Below are 20,969 nucleotides of genomic sequence, written 5' to 3'. Positions count from 1 at the left end.
ATTTTTCTAGTGAGTACTGAGATTAATGGAATTTTGAAAAAAAAAACTATCATTTTAAGAAAAACAGAAAGTCTGGTATCAGGAGATGTCTCCATCAGCAGACATTCACCTTATTCTCTGATATTGTCTTTGTCAGTCTAGGATGTCAGTATAGGATTTTAAGGGTCCACATGAAAGTTAAAGGGATCCTCATAATGTAAGGGAGGAACAGGATCTGGGGACAATTCTATTTTTTCCCACCATCCTCCAAAAAGTTCAGAACTGCACATTTCGTTATCCCTTCCCTTATTTTACTTCTTAAAAGGATACACAAAGATAAGGTATTTATCCTGTCTTGATGCAGGGCTGGGGTATGTACCATTGATGCTGGGATGCATCCAATGATTCTCCAAGGAGCTTTCCTCCAACAGAAAACTCCCATAGGCTGAGTTGGACAAAGGCTGAGGCTACAGGAAGGCTTCACACTTTGGTCAGGGGTATGATAGGATGGAGATAAGATCCAAGCTACTGACTGAAGGAGCCAGTGATTTAAGGGTTATTGTTTTCCCCACCATTAATTGTGCTCAGGTGTGCTGAGAGGCTCTGTTAAAACCTTGAAAGTCTTCTGATTGGTCCTAATGAAAGGCATTATGAAGACTGCATTCTAATTTTTAAGATTTGACTTTGAGACCCCACAGCTTCTGTGGTGGGACACTTCTGCTCTGATTTGCAGACTCCATTTCTGCATGCAGTCTAGCATGTCTGGGCCCAATGGCTGCCCAAGGTCTCTGTCTGGCCTGTGCCACCCACCTAGTTTTCCCAGTAGCTGGAAAGGCTTTTCTCTCTCTCTCTCTGTTCAGCCACTGCCACCACATGGCCTTTGTAGTAATTGCCCACTGAGAGGGCCAGGGCTCCCAATCTCCTCTCCCTTTTCTGAGGCCCTGCATCTGTCTCCTGCTATCAAGCATCCCATTCCTATGGTGCCTTGTGATCCTGAGGGAATAGCCACTTGCCAACCGACTCCTCTCTCCCTTCCAAGTGCTCCTGATGCCCAGAACAATGGAGATCTAAGGTGGTACAGGGAAGTATTCCCAGCATTAGAAGTTATAAAGAGTTTATTAGAAAGAAAATCTCTACACACAGGCCCATTATGCATGGAGTGGAAAGTCTGCATTCGGGGTGGAATGGCGGCGGCTAAAATCACCAATTATGCACGCTGCAGGCGGCAACCGGGTGCAGAGTCAACGTATGCCGCCGAAAAAGCCACATTAGCGAGATGCGGAAGAAAGTGGAGCTTCCTGGGACCAGGGCGCAACCAGAAGCGGCTCCGGAGTATCTGCGTGCATAATCGGATACTCTGGGTTTTGCCGCCATTGTGTTCCATCCCGTGCATAATCGGTTTGCTTCGCTTCTTCCTCCTCCTCGTTCTCCATGCCACCGTTTCAGCGGCCGTGCATAATAGGCCACACAGTCTCAGCACAGCATCAGACTGAACAAGGGATCCAAACATAAAGGGTAAAACACAATTCCTCTGTCCCTCTCTCTGCACATGCCATAGTGGATCTTAGCACAAGGCAGGCTTTTTAGCGCAACAGGTTATAGTTGCTGTAAACAGCTCCTATTATTATGGGATGTATTAACCACCATGACAATGGCCCTCTCCTACAGTCCTCAGATAACAGTTCTGTCTGCTTCGCTGGAATCTGCACAAGAGAGCCTCCTTTTTAAAACATACTGAAGTAAGGAGGAGGCTGTCTTTTGTGCAGACTCCATTGAGGTAGACAGAACTGTTATCTGAGGTCTGTAGGAGAGGGCCATTGCCATCTTCCCAGGAGCCTAGCCAGGTAGATCAACAAAGATTTTCTTGAAGTCTTCAGGAAAAAGACTTGCCCCTGAAGTCTTTTTAGCATCTTTAGTCCTCCCGGTCTCTCTCCCTTTCTCTCTCCCTTTCTCGATCTCACCTGTATAGCTTGAGTAGGATATGTGCAAAGTGACCATCTTATTATGTCTTCCATTTGCATTTCTATAGGCTTGGTGACAAGCTATTGACTGCCCCCCTCCCACCCTTGTACTCTGCCAAGAGAGGGAAAGCTTTCTGCAATACAATGCAAAGTCTTTATTGGCATTAAAAATAAAGCTTTCTAAAACTCAAGGTGGAAGCTTTGCTCAGTTTAAACCTCCAAAAATGCATTTCTCCACAAACAAAGTCTTCTATTGGCAAAACAGACATCCATGAAAATGATTCCTCCCACCCCCACCCCTGCTACATTTAGTTAGGAATCTGGCTCTATATTAGCAGCCATTCGATTTGGTTACATCAGTAACTTCAAGGCTGTATTACTGTCACACACTCTACATGGCACCGCAATTGAAGATTGCCAGAGCTGCTGCAATATGTAGAAATCCATTTGTTACTCCCGTCAAGCCTGAAGGATTGTATTACTTCCATTCTGAGGTTCTTCCACTGTCTGCAGATTACTCTCTGAGTCCGGTTCATAATGATTTTATTTACTTAATTTATACCGCATCTGCCTCCCAGTGAAGACTCAAAGCAGCTTGCATAATTCTCTCTCTGGGACTGGGAAGATGTAGACTTTCCCTTTTCATATGAATATCACCTTGGTCTTGCTGCAATCTTTCCAAGACCATCACAACAAAACAAATTTGAGACCAATGGCATAGAAGAGGAGGAAACTGTAGATGGGGCACAGAAGCACTATGAGGCCATGGGGACACGTGGAGAGGGGAGACACTTTCCCAGTAGCACCTTCCCAATAGAAGAAGAGTTGGTTTTTATACCCTGATTTTCACTACCCAAAGGAGTCTCAGAGTGGCTTATAATCACCTTTTCTTCCTCTCCCCACAACAGACACTCTATGAGGTAAGTGAGGCTGAGAGAGCTCTGAAGGAAACTGCTCTGTGAGAACAGTTTCTAACAGGACTTTGACTAGACGAAGGTCACCCAGCTTATGAAGGAGCAGGGAATCAAATCAGGCTCACCACATTAGAAGCTGCTGCTCTTAACCACTATGCCAAACTGTACACATTGCCGTTGCCTTAAGGATTTGTAGTTGAGCACAGGCAGAAGAAGCTGTTGCAGGAGGAAGGTGAAAGACTTTTTTTATTTGCTCACTGACTGTTGTGGGATTCGTTTCCTTTAACTATGGACCTTCTGGAAAATGGCTTCTCAGAGCAATCCAAGGAAGGCATTTTCTGGCTATTTTTCAGCTTGACTATACCGAATGCACACTCCTAGTCAAGGGTGCTTCTACCGTCCAGATTTTCCATTCAGGCTGTAAATGAGAGTTACTACAGTAAACTCCGGTGGCAGCCAGAGTCTGTGCAAAGGGGGAATATCCTTCTAGTGGGACATAATTGGTTTCAATATTATTTTATTTTTTATTTTTAATATTTATTTTCATTTAATTTTTTTAGATTGTTGTAACCCGCCTTGGGATACAAGCAAATGCTTGGGATATAAACAAATATGCACTAGGGTCAGTAACCCCTGTATAATTATATGAATTCTGCATTAGGAGAACACTCAGGCAAAGAAAGAAATTCTGCTCTTTCCATGCTTTCTCTTTCTGTATGAAACATATAGTTCGACCCAAGTAAGCCCCGTAGATGCCTGATTGAGAACAGAAATTACACTAGTCAAGAGTTGAAGGAAACATGTTGTAATTAATTAATACAGGATTGATAACCATCTACGTACACAGGGTTTCACGTCTCTTGACATTTATATTGAAAAGTCAACTCCTAATCCTTAACAGGACCCAGAAAAAAAAAAGGAAAGATGTGTTCCAGTGTTAAAAATGAAGTAAAGGAACAAATCTGAAGCTGGATGAAACCTCTGTGCACATCTATAGAAACTGATGTTGTCATCCCTAACATTTTAAAATTCTATAATCCTTACGGTTTTTCCTAATATCTATATATCTATCTTTGGTTCTCCAAGCCTTTTTATATATGTCACTCATTTTATGAGCCTTACGGATCAATAATTCTTTTGTTGCTTAACTGTACCATAATCCACCCTGAGGTAGGTAAAAGTATTAATTAATAATGCATACATAAATAAATATGGCTTGCTACCCTGCATTTTTACTAGCATTCCCTCTATATGTCCCTGTCACTTATTTGCTAAAGGAACATCCCTATTGATTGCCATCTTTGTATCTCAGATGCTACAGGCAAACATTTGCGATTTTAGATAGAGACTATGAGCAAGACTACATTTTCCACTCCTGCCTGGCACTTCTGTTAGTGGAACAGAAACTTCTTGCCACCCCCACTGAGCTCTTGAAAATGCGGCTGCTGGGAGTTACGGGACCCTCAGGAACAACATGAGAAGCAAACCAGGGATCTGCAGAAGGAAAGGGAACTGGTAGCAACTCTCCTTCCCTTCCAGTAGCAGAAAATTTAATCTGGATCCATTCCAAAATGAGAATAATAAACCATCCAGAAAAATCCATTCCAATTGCAGTGAAGAGGAGCATGATATTTATTCATTTAGAATGTTTCTATGCCATTTCTCCTGATTGAGGCAACTAACCTTTAAAAAGCACAATATTTAAACGCAAGCCTCTAGACATAAGCAGAACAAACAAACAAACAGTGAGTCTAAAAAAGAACAAAGCAGACCATTAAAATGCTGGTAAAATAACCTCATAATTGGGGTAAAAATGTCTTTTAATCTAGTGGCTAAAAGAAAATAAAGTAGGTACTGTGCAAACCTCAAGGAAGAGGGCATTCCAAATGCATCGTGCCAACATAGAAAATGCCCTGCCTTTAGTTGCCACCCACCTCAGCTCTGAAGGCAAGGAAATGGAGAGTAGGGCTAGTTGTACTGCTTAGGAACACAGACTTTTAATTTGGAGAGCTGGGTTTGATTCCCTGTTCCCCCACGTGCAGCCAGCTGGATGACTTTGGGTTAGTCATATAGCACTGATAAAGCTGTTCTGACTGAGCAGTAATATCAGCCTCACAGTGTGTCTGTTGTGGGGAGAGGAAAGGGAAGGTGATTGTAAGCTGCCTTGAGACTATTTCTGATACAGAAAGGTGGCATATAAGAACCAACTCTTCTTCTTCTTCGACACTGGCAAGCCAGATAGTAACAGTCCTTTATGTATCCCATCCCCAAGCTGCTTAGAGAATTAAAGGGGAGAACCAGCACTTTGAATTTGCCCTGAAACAGACAGGTAGCCAGTACAGATCTTTCAGCACTAACTGACCATAGCCTGGCTGCCCCATTTCGGGGCAATACATGATACTGAATTGACATGTAGAATTTCCTGATTCTTAAGCAGTGCTTCTGTACTACGCTGGAGGTGCAAGAAGAAATGATGGAGTTTAAAATAAATTAAATAATAGTGCAGCATTACCTTTTCATGGCTTTATCTCTCACCCCTGTTCAATATAAGCAGAAGACATATATGGAAGGCATGTTGATTCACGGATTTAACTCAAAGGAATGGGGTGATATGCTCTCCAGTAGGCATCTACTTCACTAATATACATGTACATTGCCTCATGAGCATTCCTTTAAGACCCATCAGTATTGGGGCATAGGGTTGTGTGTGGCGGTGGCCGAATTGGCCATTCCAGGCCGACTCAGCCAGTGCCGTGCCGCGGGGGGGGGGGGAGGGAGGTGCTGGCACCAGTGCGTAACTCGGTGCACACACGCAGGCCTTCCCCTTCCCCCCCCCCGGCACAGCAGTGGCTGTATCAGCATGGAACAGCTGATTCAGATGGTGCCACGCACAACCCTAATTGGGGGCCATGCCCCATTCCATTCAGCAGGAAAAGGGAGATTCTGAAACAATCCTCTGGAATAATCTCCCACTTTCTATTTGAGGTGACAAGAAAGTGAGTCTCATTCTCTATCCTTACAGTTCTGCCAAACTGCTACAGTCATACCCATTTTGCCCAGAAGAGCTCAACTGCAATCAATTACAAGCTCAACCAATCATATCTACATGGGTGTCCAAGCCCCCTCCCCAACACCCAATCACAGGCCCCTCCACCCTATAAAAACCTCAGCCAGGATATCTTACAACTCAGTAGCTAGGGCACAGAGTATGGAACTTGGAACTTCCTGATGCACAGATTGAGTTACAGCAAGGAACTTTGGTGGTGGGGAGGGCACTTAGCACTCCACAGTGGGCATTTAGTATTGATACTCAAGGATGACAGTAAAGTCCAGACTCTGTGGATGACTTCTCTCATTTCAGAACCCTAACAGGTACCCCAACTTTGAAGACTTGGCCCAAAGGGACAACCACACACTGTCAAGTAAGCAAAGACAAGGAACCTAGACCTATTCCCCCACTCCTCTAGCTTGAGACTGGATGCTGCAACAGTGGCTCCTGCACTCAAGCCCAGTTTGTGCACGGTTGGCACAAGTCATGGTCTTCCAGCACCATAGGCTCAAAAAAGCCATGAGGAAAGATCCCATGAAAGTTTCCTGATAGGATTTCCCTGTGTGGGTGAATGTTCTCTGCCCTACATTGGGTTGTAAGGTCAGTCAGTTGCCTAGTCTGACAGCTGCTCCACTCTACATGGCAGACCAGCTTGCCAGGTGTCCTGTTAACTCTTTGCAAGATTACAGCCTTCAGCAGCAACTGCAGTGGCTGATGTAGATGGATCACAAGCAGTCCTTGAGCGCTTCAACAGAGAATGTACTCCAGATAGCACCCTCTTGTGCCTCAAGGAAGGGATTCATGGTAAAGCCCCCCCCCCCCCTCCATGAAGCTACATTTGCAGATCCACATCTTAATTTTGTCCACATCCTTTTTGGAGTGAGTTCTCCAAAGCTGCACGCAGTAATCCAAGTGCAGTCAGACCAATGTTGTATACAGTGGGACTATAACATCTTACGATTTTGATGTGATGCCTCTGTTGATACTGCCCAAGACTTCATTTGTCTTCTTTGCCAGAGAATCACACAGTCTGCTCATATTTAGCTTACAGTCCACCCCAAAATCTCATTCACACACACTGTAACCCAGAAGTGTATTCTCCATCCAGTATGCATGTTTCTAATTTTTGTGACCCAGATGTAGATATTATTGATTTGCATCTTGTTCTCATTTGCCCTCTTCCAGTATGTTCTGATCTTTTTGAACTCTATCTTCTAGAGTGAATCTTCTAGAGTGTTTGCTGCTCCTCCCAATTTGGTGTCATCTGCAGATTAAATTAGTCCCTCCACCCTCGCATCCAGATTGTTGATAAAAATGTTGAAAAGTACCAGACCCAGTACTGAGCCCTGTCGCACCCTACTGCTCACCTCCCTCCAATCCAAAGAAACACCAATGACAACTACTCTTTGGGTACAGTTTTTTAACCAGTTCTCTGTCCACCTAACCATGTGAAAATCCAGTCTGCAGTCTTCCAGTTTACCCACCAGATTCAGAACATCATGGGGGATCTTGTCAAAAGTCTTACTGAAATCCAGATAAACAATATCAACTGATTTTCCACAATAAGGAGGGTTTCTAAGGATGGAAGTAGACCAAATTGTGTATGTAGGGGGGAGGTTTCCAAGGCTACAAAAACATCCAATCCCAGAACAGAAGAAAGATAAATTTTAGTTATATATATATTGCCAACTGGCCATGGATGGGAGATTAAAGTAATCAAAAATATTGAAATTATATCTAAAGAAATATAAAGATAACATAAATCATTGAAACTCATACAAAGATAATATACAAACTGAAGATAATATACAAACTGAAGAACATTTTTGGTTAGGAACTTTTTCCTGGAGGTTTTCCTGCTTGAATTTCTCTGGCATGGATGGATAAATATTTCCTTAATTTGGCTTTGAAGGCTTTATAACTCCATTGAGTCTGATAGTAAAATGCCTCTGTCACATTTAATTAAGTTTGAAGACTCTGGCACCTTGAAAAAGCACCTAGCGAAACTGGTGAATTCTGAGGCAGCTTCCGGTTGGTTGCCATGAGTGGGTATGTCTTTATCTGGCTTGATTCTGCACTGAAGTTCTCTTTCTCCCTGGTTTTGTTTCAGATTAAAGTCATTCCCTAGTTCAATTAGCTGATAAACTCCTGAAAATCCATTTTCTCCACACACAAAAAACACGTCATCTCATTTTAATTACAGAATTCAATTTTCAAGGTAAGGATACCTAGCACATCAAAAAATAGTATTACAGGTTGGAAAAAAATCATATTCTGAATCCATTGTTTTCAAACTTTTAGCATCATCTGCTCTGGAGCATAGAACTGTTCTTTTCAGTACTGGCATGCTCAAAATACTACAATCAATTTCAGTTCTATACTTCTAAGTGTTTATACATTAAGTACAATAAGAAAGCAACAGTTTGTGATGGGACACTGCAACAGGGATTGATAGTTTTGCGGCTGCCGTATGACACGCATTTCCTAGTATGTTTATGATTCCTAGCCTGAATGGCAACCAGTTACTTTCAAATTAGTCGCTGCTACGAGATCTGCCACCCTGCTAGCAAGTCGGAGAAGAAGTCGGAGGGTGTGTATGCAGTCGGAGGGTGTGTGTGCAGTTCTCAAGACCTGAACCACATCAAGCTTGGTAAAGATACAAGATTTGTAACAGATGGGATCAGACACTGAAGATCACATAGCAATGTGTGGGTGTTTATTAAACATGGAAAGAAACATTCATTTGAGACACAGTAGGAAACATAGTGAAGTCTGTGTGCTGGTTCGCTAAATGTCTCTACAAATCTAATTACTGAACATAGAACTCCAGTAGCTTAGTTCCTCACCCTTTTTGGAACAACAGGAGGTGAGAGAGATAATAATATAGTCTGATGTAAAATGGCATTTACATATTAAAATGTAAATTATTAAGCCCTGTAATAACCTGTGACCAGATGGTCTGGGTGCCATATTTTAAAACACAATTTCCTGTGTTATCAATAGCCTGATCATTAATAGTTTCACATTTGCCTTAACTGTGATGGAAAATAAGCATTCAGCATTTGATATGCTCACAGAATCACAGGGTCGGATGAACAGAGATTAGCTGAGTCTAGTAAAGCTTGATCTTTAAACCAGTATTGGTGAACCCATGTTATTTCTTTTGTTTTGGCACTGAAGTGATATTTGATATTAAAGGTAAAAAGGTAAAGGTATCCCCTGTGCAAGCACCGAGTCATGTCTGACCCTTGGGGTGACGCCCTCTAGCGTTTTCATGGCAGACTCAATACGGGGTGGTTTGCCAGTGCCTTCCCCAGTCATTACCGTTTACCCCCCAGCAAGCTGGGTACTCATTTTACCGACCTCGGAAGGATGGAAGGCTGAGTCAACCTTGAGCCAGCTGCTGGGATTGAACTCCCAACCTCATGGGCAAAGCTTTCAGGCGGCTGCCTTACCACTCTGCGCCACAAGAGGCTCTTTTGATATTGATATTGATATTGATATTTGATATTACTGAATTATTAATTATTAAATGTATAACATACCTTTTATTCCATCGGAGAATTGAAAGTAGAATATAGGAGGTTCCCAGAATATTTTCAACCCAGGCACTACTGGGCCCACACCCACATAACTTCAAGAAACTTGCCTTCAGATCATACTCTGGGTCCTAAAGAGCAAAAGCAATATGACCCTTGAGTAACAACAGAATTGAAATGTACCCATCTGTCAAGCTACATAAATTTAGGTACTGAAGGTTGCTAGTTAGCTGTCTGGTTCTTACATGAATTTTATACAGGTACCAATGATTATATAATCAGGCTGTAAATAAAATGGCATGCTTGTCCCAATCTAAAACAAGTTTGTTTGATTGAAATATATTTACAGATTCTTGCACCTGTTAATTATAGCTTGATTCTGTGATCCGAGTTATTGCAGCCAAGAGCCTGATTTGTGTCATTGACACCATTTGAGAGAAGAATTTGGCTATTGAAAAATACTGTAGGGGCCTGGTCCTCATTGGACCTATGATGCAAAGGGACCAGGAGACCTTGTTCTTCCATGCACACGGAAACAGCTGGGCCCAATGCTGATGAAATGTCTAGTTTGTCCCTGAGCATGAGCCAACCTGATGAATGCCACCAACTTATGAATGTCGCCAAGTATATAGGCAGAAAACCCGCACATATAGTCTACTGTGGTTGATTTAAATTATTTAGAGTAGCCTTTCTCAACTTTTTTATCACTGAGATACCCCTGAAATATTCTTTAGACTTCAAGAAACCCCATAAGTGGTTTGATCATATAGAATATCATTCAGAAGAACTGCTGTGTACATGCCTATCTGGGACCCCTCCTCTTCCCACCCTCTACAGCAGAGGTCCCCAACCTTTTTATCACCGGGGACCGGTCAACACTTGACAATTTTACTGAGGCCCAGCGGGGGGGGGTAGTCTTTTGCCGAGGGATGTCGCCGCTGCCTCCTGAGCCCCTGCTCCACTTGCTTTTCTGCCGGTGGCCCTGACTTCCCGCCGCCTGCTGGGAGGTATAAAGCTACACAGTGCCACACTGAGTGGGAGCCCCAGTCATGACAGCCACTGGAGAGCACCAAAGGTGATCCGGAGGCAGAGTGGCAGGGCAGCCTCTGAGGCAGCAGCTGGTAAGGAAGACGAGGAGGAGCCGCAGCCCAGTACCAACTGATCCATGGACCGAGACCGGTCCCTGGACCGGGGGGTTGGGGACCACTGCTCTACAGGACCATCATTGGCTATTTTGGGAGGGGGGGATTTGAAATAACCATATATAGTTATATCACCTGATAAATATTTAACAATTTAAAAAATATATTTTAAAACTAATTAACTCACAACACTTCAAGAAACTCTTCCAGGGTCATCAAGAAACCCTGGAAAGCCTGACAGATCATTTACATAATGGTTTATGTAAGGTGGCCAGATGTCCCACCTTTGGCGGGGCAGTCCCGCATTTGAGGCATTTGCCTCTGGTCTCGCCACGTTTTCCAAATGTCCCGCGGCGTTCTCCAATTAAAAAAAAATTAATTAAAAATTTTTTTAAACCTGTGCAGGCAGCTCAGCAAGCAGGCCGGACTCAGGAGGCCCCCAGGAGGCCCCCGCACAGGTGGCTGGACTCCAGTGTGGGGCTTGTGTGGCTCTGCCAATACTGAAGTCACGGCTACCTTCCCGGCCGGTTCTGCTGCTGCTTGTGCCTTCCTGACCTATCCACCAGGCTTTTTCCAGGCTGCTGCCCTGGGGCCAGTCGGGGAGGGGGGTGGGAGGGAGGGCCTGCTGCGCCACCTGCTCACACCTTCCTAACCCATCTGCCGTGGCAGCTGGCAGGCAGAAGGGCTGGCTGCTGGCCAGCCGGGGCTGTCTCCAGCAGCCCAGAGTGGGGCCCGGTCATATCCCTTCCTCTCCCGCAGTGAGACAGAGGGGCTCTGCAGATTTCCTCTGGCTTGGGGCCTGGGTGGGGTGGATTGGGGGCTTTCCAGAGCTGCCCCTGGATGCAGGAACAGCTCGCGCCGTGGGAGAGAAGCAAGCAGAGCCAGAAATGTTCCCTCAGATATGTAGAAAAAGTTTTACTGGTTTCCCTTTCAGCTAAAAGCATTCAGAACATTCCCAAGTCCCTCAACCTATCTTCATAGGGCTTGGTCCCTTGGCCCCAGATCATCCTCGTCGCTCTCCTCTGTACTCTTTCAATTTTATCTACGTCCTTCTTGAAGTGAGGCCTCCAGAACTGCACACATTACTCCAGGTGTGGTCTGACCAATGGGACTATGGCATTTTGTGATTTTGATGTGACGCCCCTATTGATACAGCCCAAAATGGCATTTGCCTTTTTTACCGCTGCATCACACTGCCTGCTCATGTTTAGCTTAAAATCCACAAGTACCCCAAGGTCTCGTTCACGCACAGTGTTACCTAGAAGCGTACCCCCCATCCAGTAGGCATGCTTTTCATATTTATATGCTATAGGCCCGACATTTCCTGAAGGCCCCATGGACCAGGACTGTAGCCTCTCTCCTCCCCCTGTTTCCGTCTTTAGGGACAGTCAGAATGATACCCCTTGCCAGCACAGCTTGCCACTTGCAGGGACGCTTCCATGCTTTGGTGGAGACGGATGGGGCAAGGAACTTGTCTCTTTTAATTATTTTTTTTTTCACAAGTGGGAAAGTGTCTCCCATTAATTATTAAGATGGACAGCTTTATTTCTCTAATGTTTTTGTGAACTACAACTGAACTTAAAAGAAGTGATTAGCTGTTTTAACAAAGAATTATCATGTGGCATATTATGGCTTAATTTGAATATTATGACACAGTTTACTAATTTGCCACTAATGTACCTTTTCTGTATATCTGTACTGTCATGATTCTTGTTCCATTTTTCTGAGGAAGTGTGCCTGCACATGAAAGCTCACACTTTGAATAAATTATTGTTGGTTTTAAAGGTACTATTGGACTCAATTTTTGGGACACACACACACAGAGTCCCTTTCCTTCCCCCTCCCCCTTCCTGTTTAACTTCTCCTTGTCCCCACTGGTGACACAGATGCTGGCTGGGCCCCAGGGGCAGCACAGATGCTGCCTTGGCCTTAGAGGCAGCATGGCCACTGCTGGTGGTATATGCACTGGCTGGACCTAAAGCAGTGGTGGGGCAGGTCGCTGTCTTGGCCTCAGCAGCCTCCGCCTCCTCTGCCTATTTTGGCACACTGCCTGGGTCAGAAATACAGACAGCATGTCTGTATTCATATCCATTCAAGGAGTCATGCCAGAAGATGTGTTCCACATAAAATAAACCCTATGGGTGATTTCAAGGAATCAGATTCAGCCCAAGTCAATTTGAGCTGAATCTAAAATGGACTGGATTTTATTTCTCACACATCCCTAATCTCTGGTCCTAGGTACAGATTATGTTTTCCTTAGGAATGGCCCTGGGTCAGGTGAAGAGGCATGTTACGAAGTTTCATCTTTCCCAGACATTTGAAGATTAAAACTACAACACAGAGAAAGAGGGGACTTAAATATCCCCCTATACCAATTGCCTCACTGGAGCCGTGCATGTACTGATAAATCTATATTTCTGCAATATAGACTGTTTGATGTCAGGAAATAGCACGGGAGAGAGGTCTAAGCCCCTTCTCTTTGTGGGCTATGCCAAATCAGGCCCATGTATAACTGGGGCCCACACAACCTTGGACATCCTTGAATTCAATGTAATGTATAGTTAGACAAAACTGACATCAGCTGAGGTTTCTAACAGATCCTGATTGTCAGAAATAATTTTGCCTAGATTCAGGGTATTTCCAATTGTTTTGAGTTTGGTTCAGGCCATGTCTGCATTAATAAACTTTTCACTGCCCACATATCCCTATCAGAAGCAAATGATCTTTCCTTTGGGGCAATTTGTTTTGGCTTTTTCCACACCTGATATGTTTTATTTTCCCTGCACAACTCACCTTGCTTTTGGATGGGGCTTCCCATGTTCTTTAGAAGAACCACCAACTAGGTATTGCTTTGTAGATCCATGATAAAACCTGGAGAAACGTATAGTCATTTGACATTCCTAGAACTTCCTAAATACATTTTGCCTGAATAAAATGCCAAAATTGGTTTTGAATTTTCATTTTTTGTGAGATTTGTGATGATTATCACTCTAGCCAACATTATGTCTTGCAGTTTTATGCTGGGTTTATTCAGGGCAAATGAGTGTGAAGGAGGGGAAAGGCCTAAATTAAAACATCTGGCTAGGTAATTACATGCACTAAAAAGTTTACATTCTAAACTACCCATACGTAATTGATCAAACTATAGTGATGTGTCACTTTCACTTACCCATACTAAGGAGTGGGCTTCGACTAGCAGTACCCCATGCTAACCTCCACTGCTGACCTGCTGCAGTACACTTATTAAAGCTGCAATTATGAGGTGATCCTTAATAGCTAGGGTCTTGGTTCAGAAGGGGAGATATTTTTTCCCCTGTAACTCACATGCAACAATTAAAGATAATTTAAAGTGTAAGTAATTGAGCTGAGTTTCTGGAAACTACTGTAGAGGTCTTGTTCCAAGCATCTGACGCACTCGTGTATTTTGACAAGTTTTCTGCAGACTTCCATTAAATGCCAGCTTGGAGTTCTATTTGCTTTGGAGTCACTGGCCAGGAAACGGAGTTTGCAAAAGGTTAAGCTTGTGATGGGTAAGAGTGTTGCTCGTGTTCTGTACTATGGGGACCTAATTCCACCATAAACCTGAACTCTCAGTCACAGTGGCCTTGCCTCCTGTGAAACACAAGCCACCAGCTATATTATTACTTCACACAAACTCCCTAGAAGATACCCAATACGCTACCTAAAGTAAATAAGTTTATTGCTGCAGCCTTACGCTATAGCAACCATCATAACAAAAGTAAAACCATTACAAGTGTGTTAACAATCAATAATTAAAATAAATTCAGACTAAAAAAATATAAAAGATTAAAAAATATATAAAATATTTTAAAAATAAAGAGCAAACATACAGTTGTCCAAGAGTACAATAACATCATCGACTCTGGGATGCATTGAAGACAAATCTTTTCCTGATAGATATGGATAATAGTATAAATGTGTCTACCTCCGGAGTAACTGTCGGGAATACATCTGCTGAAAGAAACTTAATTCAGTTCTCATCCAAACCAGAAATACAAAACAGTATTTGATTCAAACTAGGTCAGATAGAATCAGAAAGTAGACAATATAGCAGAGATCTTCTACGTGATTCAGATTGCAGGGGCATAAATGTTTATCTAGCAGGAGTCTGCTAAATCTCCTATGTAACTTTGCCAATGGAAAGGTTTGGAAATGGGCCAAAATAAAGGCCTTTCTTAATGTAGCCTTGGCTAAATCACTCAGATAGCAGGAGAGGCATCTATTAGGCTTTAGCATAGGGTACCATACTGAAATTTTTGATTTTTGTTCCAACTCATGATCACATGCAGCATCCTACTCCTGGACCCAAGCCTGGATTTTATTGAACTCCCATGATTTAATCGTGTTAAGTGATGGTATAGCATATGTACGCGAGATGGAAGATAACAAATGGTGCCAGCAATTTCTTTCTGAGTAATATTGAAAACTGAGCTTAAATGAATGAGTTTAAGGTATATTTGCTAGTTTTATATAATATTTTATTAGTTTTAAATGTGCCCTTGCAGTAAAAGACATCATACCGACCTCAGGTATTAGCAAAGCAGCAGGCATTCCTTGAGGTAACCCCAGGATTTTCCTAATAAAATTTTGAATCATTTGAAGTCTACAGAAGACTTTTCTCTTTTAGCCCAGATCTCCAACCCATAGAGGATCTAAGAGATAACTTTGCTCAAAAAGATAGATTCAAGATGGTAGCCGTGTTGGTCTGAAGTAGCACAACAGAAACTGAGTCCAATAGCACCTTTAAGACCAACAAAGATTTATTCAAGGTGTGAGCTTTCGTGTGTATGCACACTTCCTCAGACAAAAGGGAACAGGGATCATGAAACTACAGATATATAGAGCAGGTAAATTAGTGGCAAATTAGTAAATTGTGTCATAGTATCCAAATTATGCCATATTATACCATATGAAGAAGAAGAAGAAGAAGAAGAAGAAGAAGAAGAAGAAGAAGAAGAAGAAGAAGAAGAAGAAGAAGAAGAAGAAGAAGAAGAAGAAGAAGAAGAAGAAGAAGAAGAAGAAGAAGAAGAAGAAGAAGAAGAAGAAGAAGAAGAAGAAGAAGAAGAAGAAGAAGAAGAAGAAGAAGAAGAAGAAGAAGAAGAAGAAGAAGAAGAAGAAGAAGAAGAAGAAGAAGAAGAAGAAGAAGAAGAAGAAGAAGTTGGTTCTTATATGCCGCTTTTCCCTACCCGAAGGAGGCTCAAAGCGGCTTAGTCACCTTCCCATTCCTCTCCCCACAACAGACACCCTGTGGGGTGGGTGAGGCTGACAGAGCTCTGATATCACTGCTCGGTCAGAACAGTTTTCAGTGCCGTGGCGAGCCCAAGGTCACCCAGCTGGTTGCATATGAGGGAGCGCAGAATCGAACCCGGCATGCCAGATTAGAAGTCTGCACTCCTAACCACTACACCAAACTGGCTCTTTGCTAGTTCTTTGCTAAAGGAACTAGTTCTTTTTTATAGTTCTTTGCTAAAACAGCTAATCAGTCTGAATTCAGCTGAACTCAAAAGGACTGATTAGCTCTTTTAGCAAAGAATTAACATAATGTTACCACTTCATTCTGCTCTGGTAGGACCTCACTTGGAGTACAAAGATGGTGAAGGGTTTGGAGACCAAGTCTTATGAGGAAAGATTGAGGGAGCTTGGTCTGTTTAGCCTGGAGAGAAGATGACTAAGAGGTGATATGATAACTATCTTTAAATACTTGGAGGGTTATCATATAGAAGATGGAGCAGAGTTGCTTTCTGTTGCCCCACAGAGTTGGGGTTTCAATGGGCTGAAATTTATTTACAAGAATTTCCCGTTAAACTTCTGGACAAAGTTCCTGACAGTCAGAGCAGCTCCTCAGTACAACAGGCTTCATCAGGAGGTGGTGGATTCTCCTCCCTTGGAAGTTTTTAAGCAGAGGCTAGATAGTCATCTGACAGAAATGCTGATTTTATAAATTTAGGCAGATTGTGAGTGGGTGGACAGGTAGAGATGTGCCAGTGTTTGTCTCTTGTGGCCATTCCTTGCCTACCCTGGGAATTGCTGATCGCCACTGTGGGATGGTCAGTGAATTCTCTCCAGGACGGGGTGAATTCTGGAGATTATTGGTGGGGTGATCACTTGGGCATGAAATTGGGGTCACTATGAGTAGGTAGGTAGCTGTGAGTTCCTACATTGTGCAGAGGGTTGAACTAGATGATCCTGGAGGTACCTTCCAACTGTATGATTCTATGATGATCTTGCAGAAGATCATCTGCTAATGACAGTAAAACTGTTCCAATGCCTTTAATATGGCACTTGTCTTCTTATAGATGTGTAAATGCTATGTTCTTGTCTAGTTGGCCTTACTTAAATAACCTAAATAAATCCTGAAAACCATTTTGGAATAGCTAAGAAACATCCTAATCTGGTTTTCTAGGCCAGGGGTAGTCAACCTGTGGTCCTCCAGAAGTCCATGGACTACAATTTCCATGAGCCCCTGCCAGCATTTGCTGGCAGGGGCTCAAGGGAATTGTAGTCCATGAACCTTTGGAGGACCACAGGTTGACTACTCCTGTTCTAAGCTATTACATGTAAACTCACATTCAGCTACCTCCAAATGATGATTCTGGCACTCAGCAGTGTACCACAAGAAGAAATGAGTGCCCAGCCCTCTGGGCAGACTACAGACTGTTTATTTGTGTCACTGAGAAAGGTTTGCAGCACCACAAGCCATGTCAACCCTGGCACGTGGAATGGTGGAGGAGTTTGTTTCTAATTATACCTCTGAGAAAGGATTAGAGTGAGCTAGCCCATTCAGTACCTGAAAAAGAAAGCTATTCTGAACAGTTTGTCTAGAGTTTCTGGGCATAACTGGTTATATATCTAAAGGGACTTCCAGAAAAAGGCTGAATGGAAATATATGTGATGAGCAACGACTTATTCTGAAGCACTAGCACCATGAGTTTGGTTAGCATAGCATACCTTGATTATTAATATACACAATGGAGAAATAATTTCTTGTGATACCAACATCAAGACAAGTAATGGAATTGTAACAGCACTGTGGTAACATCTGATTATTCCTGATGTAGCATATCCTAGTAATACTGTACACATCACTAAACATAATAAACCTCAAGTTGACAGCTCACTCCCTACTTGTTTAGCCCTCCCTTGGGATGTGCTGCCAATAGAGAAAGAGCACTCTGCCAATGAGGACCGATCAGTTCAAATTGCACTCTGCCAATGAGAACAAATCACTTCAAATTGAACTCTGCCAATGAAAGCCAATTAGTTCAAATTGCATACAGGTAACTCACTCCATAACTTATTGCCCCTCTCGAAATATTCCCCCAATAGGAGATGGTCCTCAGCCAGGAATGGCCCACCATGGTAGTTTAGCCCAAACCAGGAGGTAGCCATTATCCAGGAAGAGCTAATAAGTAGTGAGCTTTCCACCTCCAACTTCCTGCTAGTTTCAGAAGCTTGCTGGGTGGAAGAGGAGGTAGTCTCAGAGCATGACCTGCTGCCAGTAAGTTTCCCTGGCCTCTTTCAACTCAGAGGACATGGGGGGCCCAAGGAGGGGAACTGTGGTAGGCCCAGAAATGACCCTATGCCAGACTGCTAGAACCCAGGGCCATGAGGAAAAGCCTCTACCCTGGGAATGTTTACTGATGAGTAAGTCATGGCCCTCAGCCAAGAATGGCCCACCACACACCACAATTGTGTAGTTTAGCCACAATCAGGAGGGAGCTCTCAGGTAGGAAAGGCTAATAAGGAGTCAGCACTCTACCTTGAACCTCCTGCCAGTTTCAGAAGTTTGCTGGCCTGAGAGCATGCCTTACTGCCAGAAAATTCTCCTGGCCTTTTGCAACTCAGAGGACATTGTGTGTGTGTGTGTGTGGGGGGGGGGGGTGAGCCAACTCCTTGCACAGCCTTTGTGTGCCTTCTGTAGTGGAGGGGAGGCTGTAGGAGGCCCAGAAACAGCCCCCTGCCAGCCCTCTGGAACCCAGGGCAGCCAGGAAAAGCCTCTGCCCTGGGAATATTTACTCACGAGGAAGTCATTTGAGGTTTTCAATTTGCCATCTGAGAAGAGAGGAATCCTTTGGGAGTAACCATGACAGGCAATTGCAGCAGGGAAATTAATTCTGATGTGGGTGAAACTGGGAAGATGTAGACTTTTCCTTTTCATATGGATACCACATTAGTCTTGCTGCAATCTTTCCAAGACCATCAAAACAAAGTACATTTGAAACCAATTGTAGGGAAGATGGGCACAGAAGCAACATGAGGCCATGAGGACATTTGGAGGGGGGAGACACTATTTCCCATTAGCACCTTCCCAGTAGAAGCAGTGTTGGTTTTTATACCCTGATTGTTAGTGTCCAAAGGAGCCTCAGAGTGGCTTATAATAGCCTTCCCTTCCTCTCTCCACAATAGAGGCCCTGTGAGGTAGATGATGCCGAGAGAGCTCTGAGAGAAACTGCTTTGTGAGAACAGTTCCTAACAGAACTGTGACTAGCCCAAGGTCACACAGCATGTGGAGGAGTAGGGAATTAAATCCAGGTTGCCACATTAGAAGCAAGCCGCTGCTTTTAACCACAACACCAAACTGTACAAATTACCATTGCCTTAAATAGATGTAGCTAAAGCACAGACAGAAGCTGTTGCATAAGTCTCTCTTGACTTGCTTATTGACCTTTGGATTCTTTTCCTTTAAATTTGGATCTTTTGGCCAATGGCTTCTCAGAGCAAACCAAGGAGAAAGACACTGAGGCATTTCATACATGAAGAGGTGATGGTGTATTAATAAGGTTTGCAATTTGAGAATAGAGGAATACTTTTGTCTTCTGTGTTTGTTCTCCCCCCCCCCCCCTGTGTGTAGGGGAGTGCTACACAATCTCCTGTCCCTGTCCCAAGCAGCTATTTCCTCCAGGGGAACTGATCTCTGCAGTCTGGAGAAGAGCTTTCATTCTGGGGGTTCTCCAATTCAAACCTGGAGGCTGGTATCTCTGAACAGTAGCAGGGATGCAAACCGCCAGCTGGGACCTGGAGATTCCACTTCTGGGGTTCCTCAAAGCCTGAAGAATATTTCAGGTGTTTCTCAATGGTAAAAAAGATGAAAAAGCTAACATATAGGCAGTAATTGAGAAACTCTCCATAAGTTCTTTGCCAACTAATGTATTCTTATTTGATGCCAACGTGCAACTGTTTTCAATTTGCTTTGATACTGAACTGAACTGAAGAATATACAAACAAAGTTTTTCAGTTCTTCAAGGAAATTTTGCTAAAAATTAATTATTTTCATTGAAGGAAGAAACTGTGACGAGTTTATGAATTACTTAATGTTTATTGTTATTGGCAATTACTGCCACCCAGCATTTCTCTTTGTTTCCCACCTGGAGCCTGGCATCCCTGCACCTCCATGGACTCCAAAGCATGAGAATCCCCACTCCCATGTAGCCTGGAAATGTCCTGCAATCCCAGCAAATCCTCAGGTCCCAACTGGAGATTGGCATTTTACAATCTCTCTGGGGCACAATGTCGCAGAGTTCCCCCTTCCCAAGCAAGCTCTTTCATGAGGAACCTGGAGATGAGTTCATAGAATCATAGAGTTGGAAGGGACCTCATGGGTCATCTAGTCCAACCCCCTGCACTATGCAGGACACAGTTGTCATTGTAGAGTCCCCCCTCCAAAACAGTGATTTTTCCCTGGGGAGCTGATCTCTATAGTCTGCAGATAACCTCCAATTCAAGGAGATTTCCAGGCCACACTTGGAGTTTGGTGACTCCTGAGTCAGGAATGTTCCTTGAGGTTTGGAGGCAGGGCCTCAAGAGTCTATGTGTGGGCAGGAGCTTTTACCATGTAGCCAGCCCCAGGAAGTGCAGATGTGCATCCTAGCATCCGTTGTTTCCCTGAGTGCAACGGGTTTTTTCTCTAGTAGCATATAATGCATAGAAATGTTTTGTTTGTCCAGCAGCATGAACACAAATGTTTGTTATTTTCTGCTTACTTCCACGTTTGCCATTCAGTAGGTTTCTTAACTGTTTTAATGGGAGAAATAAAATCTTCCAAACATCTCTTTCCCCAGGAAAGAGCTCAAGGCAAAGACAAGTCCCATGATTGAGTGAGTCACTTACTAAAAAGTTTAGGAGTATCATATATTATAAAGCTCTCTGTCCCAATCCCATTGGATGGCAGCTTAGAGACAGTTCTTCTGTTTTTGGGCTACTGACTCATTGAATGACCTGAGGATGAGCAACTTTGTCAACCTCTTAGCAAAACCTATTTCTGTCTCTCAAGCAAACAGGAAGAACACCGTATGAGACATTACCTTGTGGCTTCCCTTAAGGAAAGCCTGATGGGTGCCATGAAAGGAGAACATCAACAAGGACCT

The 20,969-nt window shown here is 43.4% G+C and overlaps 1 protein-coding gene across 4 annotated transcripts in view; it reads right to left on the bottom strand.

Annotated features, from left to right (window-relative positions):
* Positions 1–20,969, bottom strand: part of LOC143833033 (uncharacterized) — a 165,498-nt gene that overhangs the window by 12,591 nt on the left and 131,938 nt on the right. For 3 of the 4 annotated variants that reach the window (XM_077328339.1, XM_077328338.1, XM_077328340.1), the window contains exon 4: positions 9,449–9,573. In XM_077328339.1, coding sequence (XP_077184454.1) covers positions 9,449–9,573 — 125 coding nt within the window. Of the gene's footprint in view, positions 1–9,448; positions 9,574–13,377; positions 13,456–14,435; positions 14,557–20,969 lie in introns of all 4 variants that reach the window. The other variant, XR_013229500.1, reaches the window with a different exon arrangement.

This window comes from Paroedura picta, chromosome 3, assembly GCF_049243985.1.
Source record: "Paroedura picta isolate Pp20150507F chromosome 3, Ppicta_v3.0, whole genome shotgun sequence".
Classification (NCBI taxonomy): Eukaryota; Metazoa; Chordata; class Lepidosauria; order Squamata; family Gekkonidae; genus Paroedura; species Paroedura picta.
Note: the sequence above shows the minus strand (reverse complement) of the source record. Positions and strands in the feature narration are given on the sequence as shown.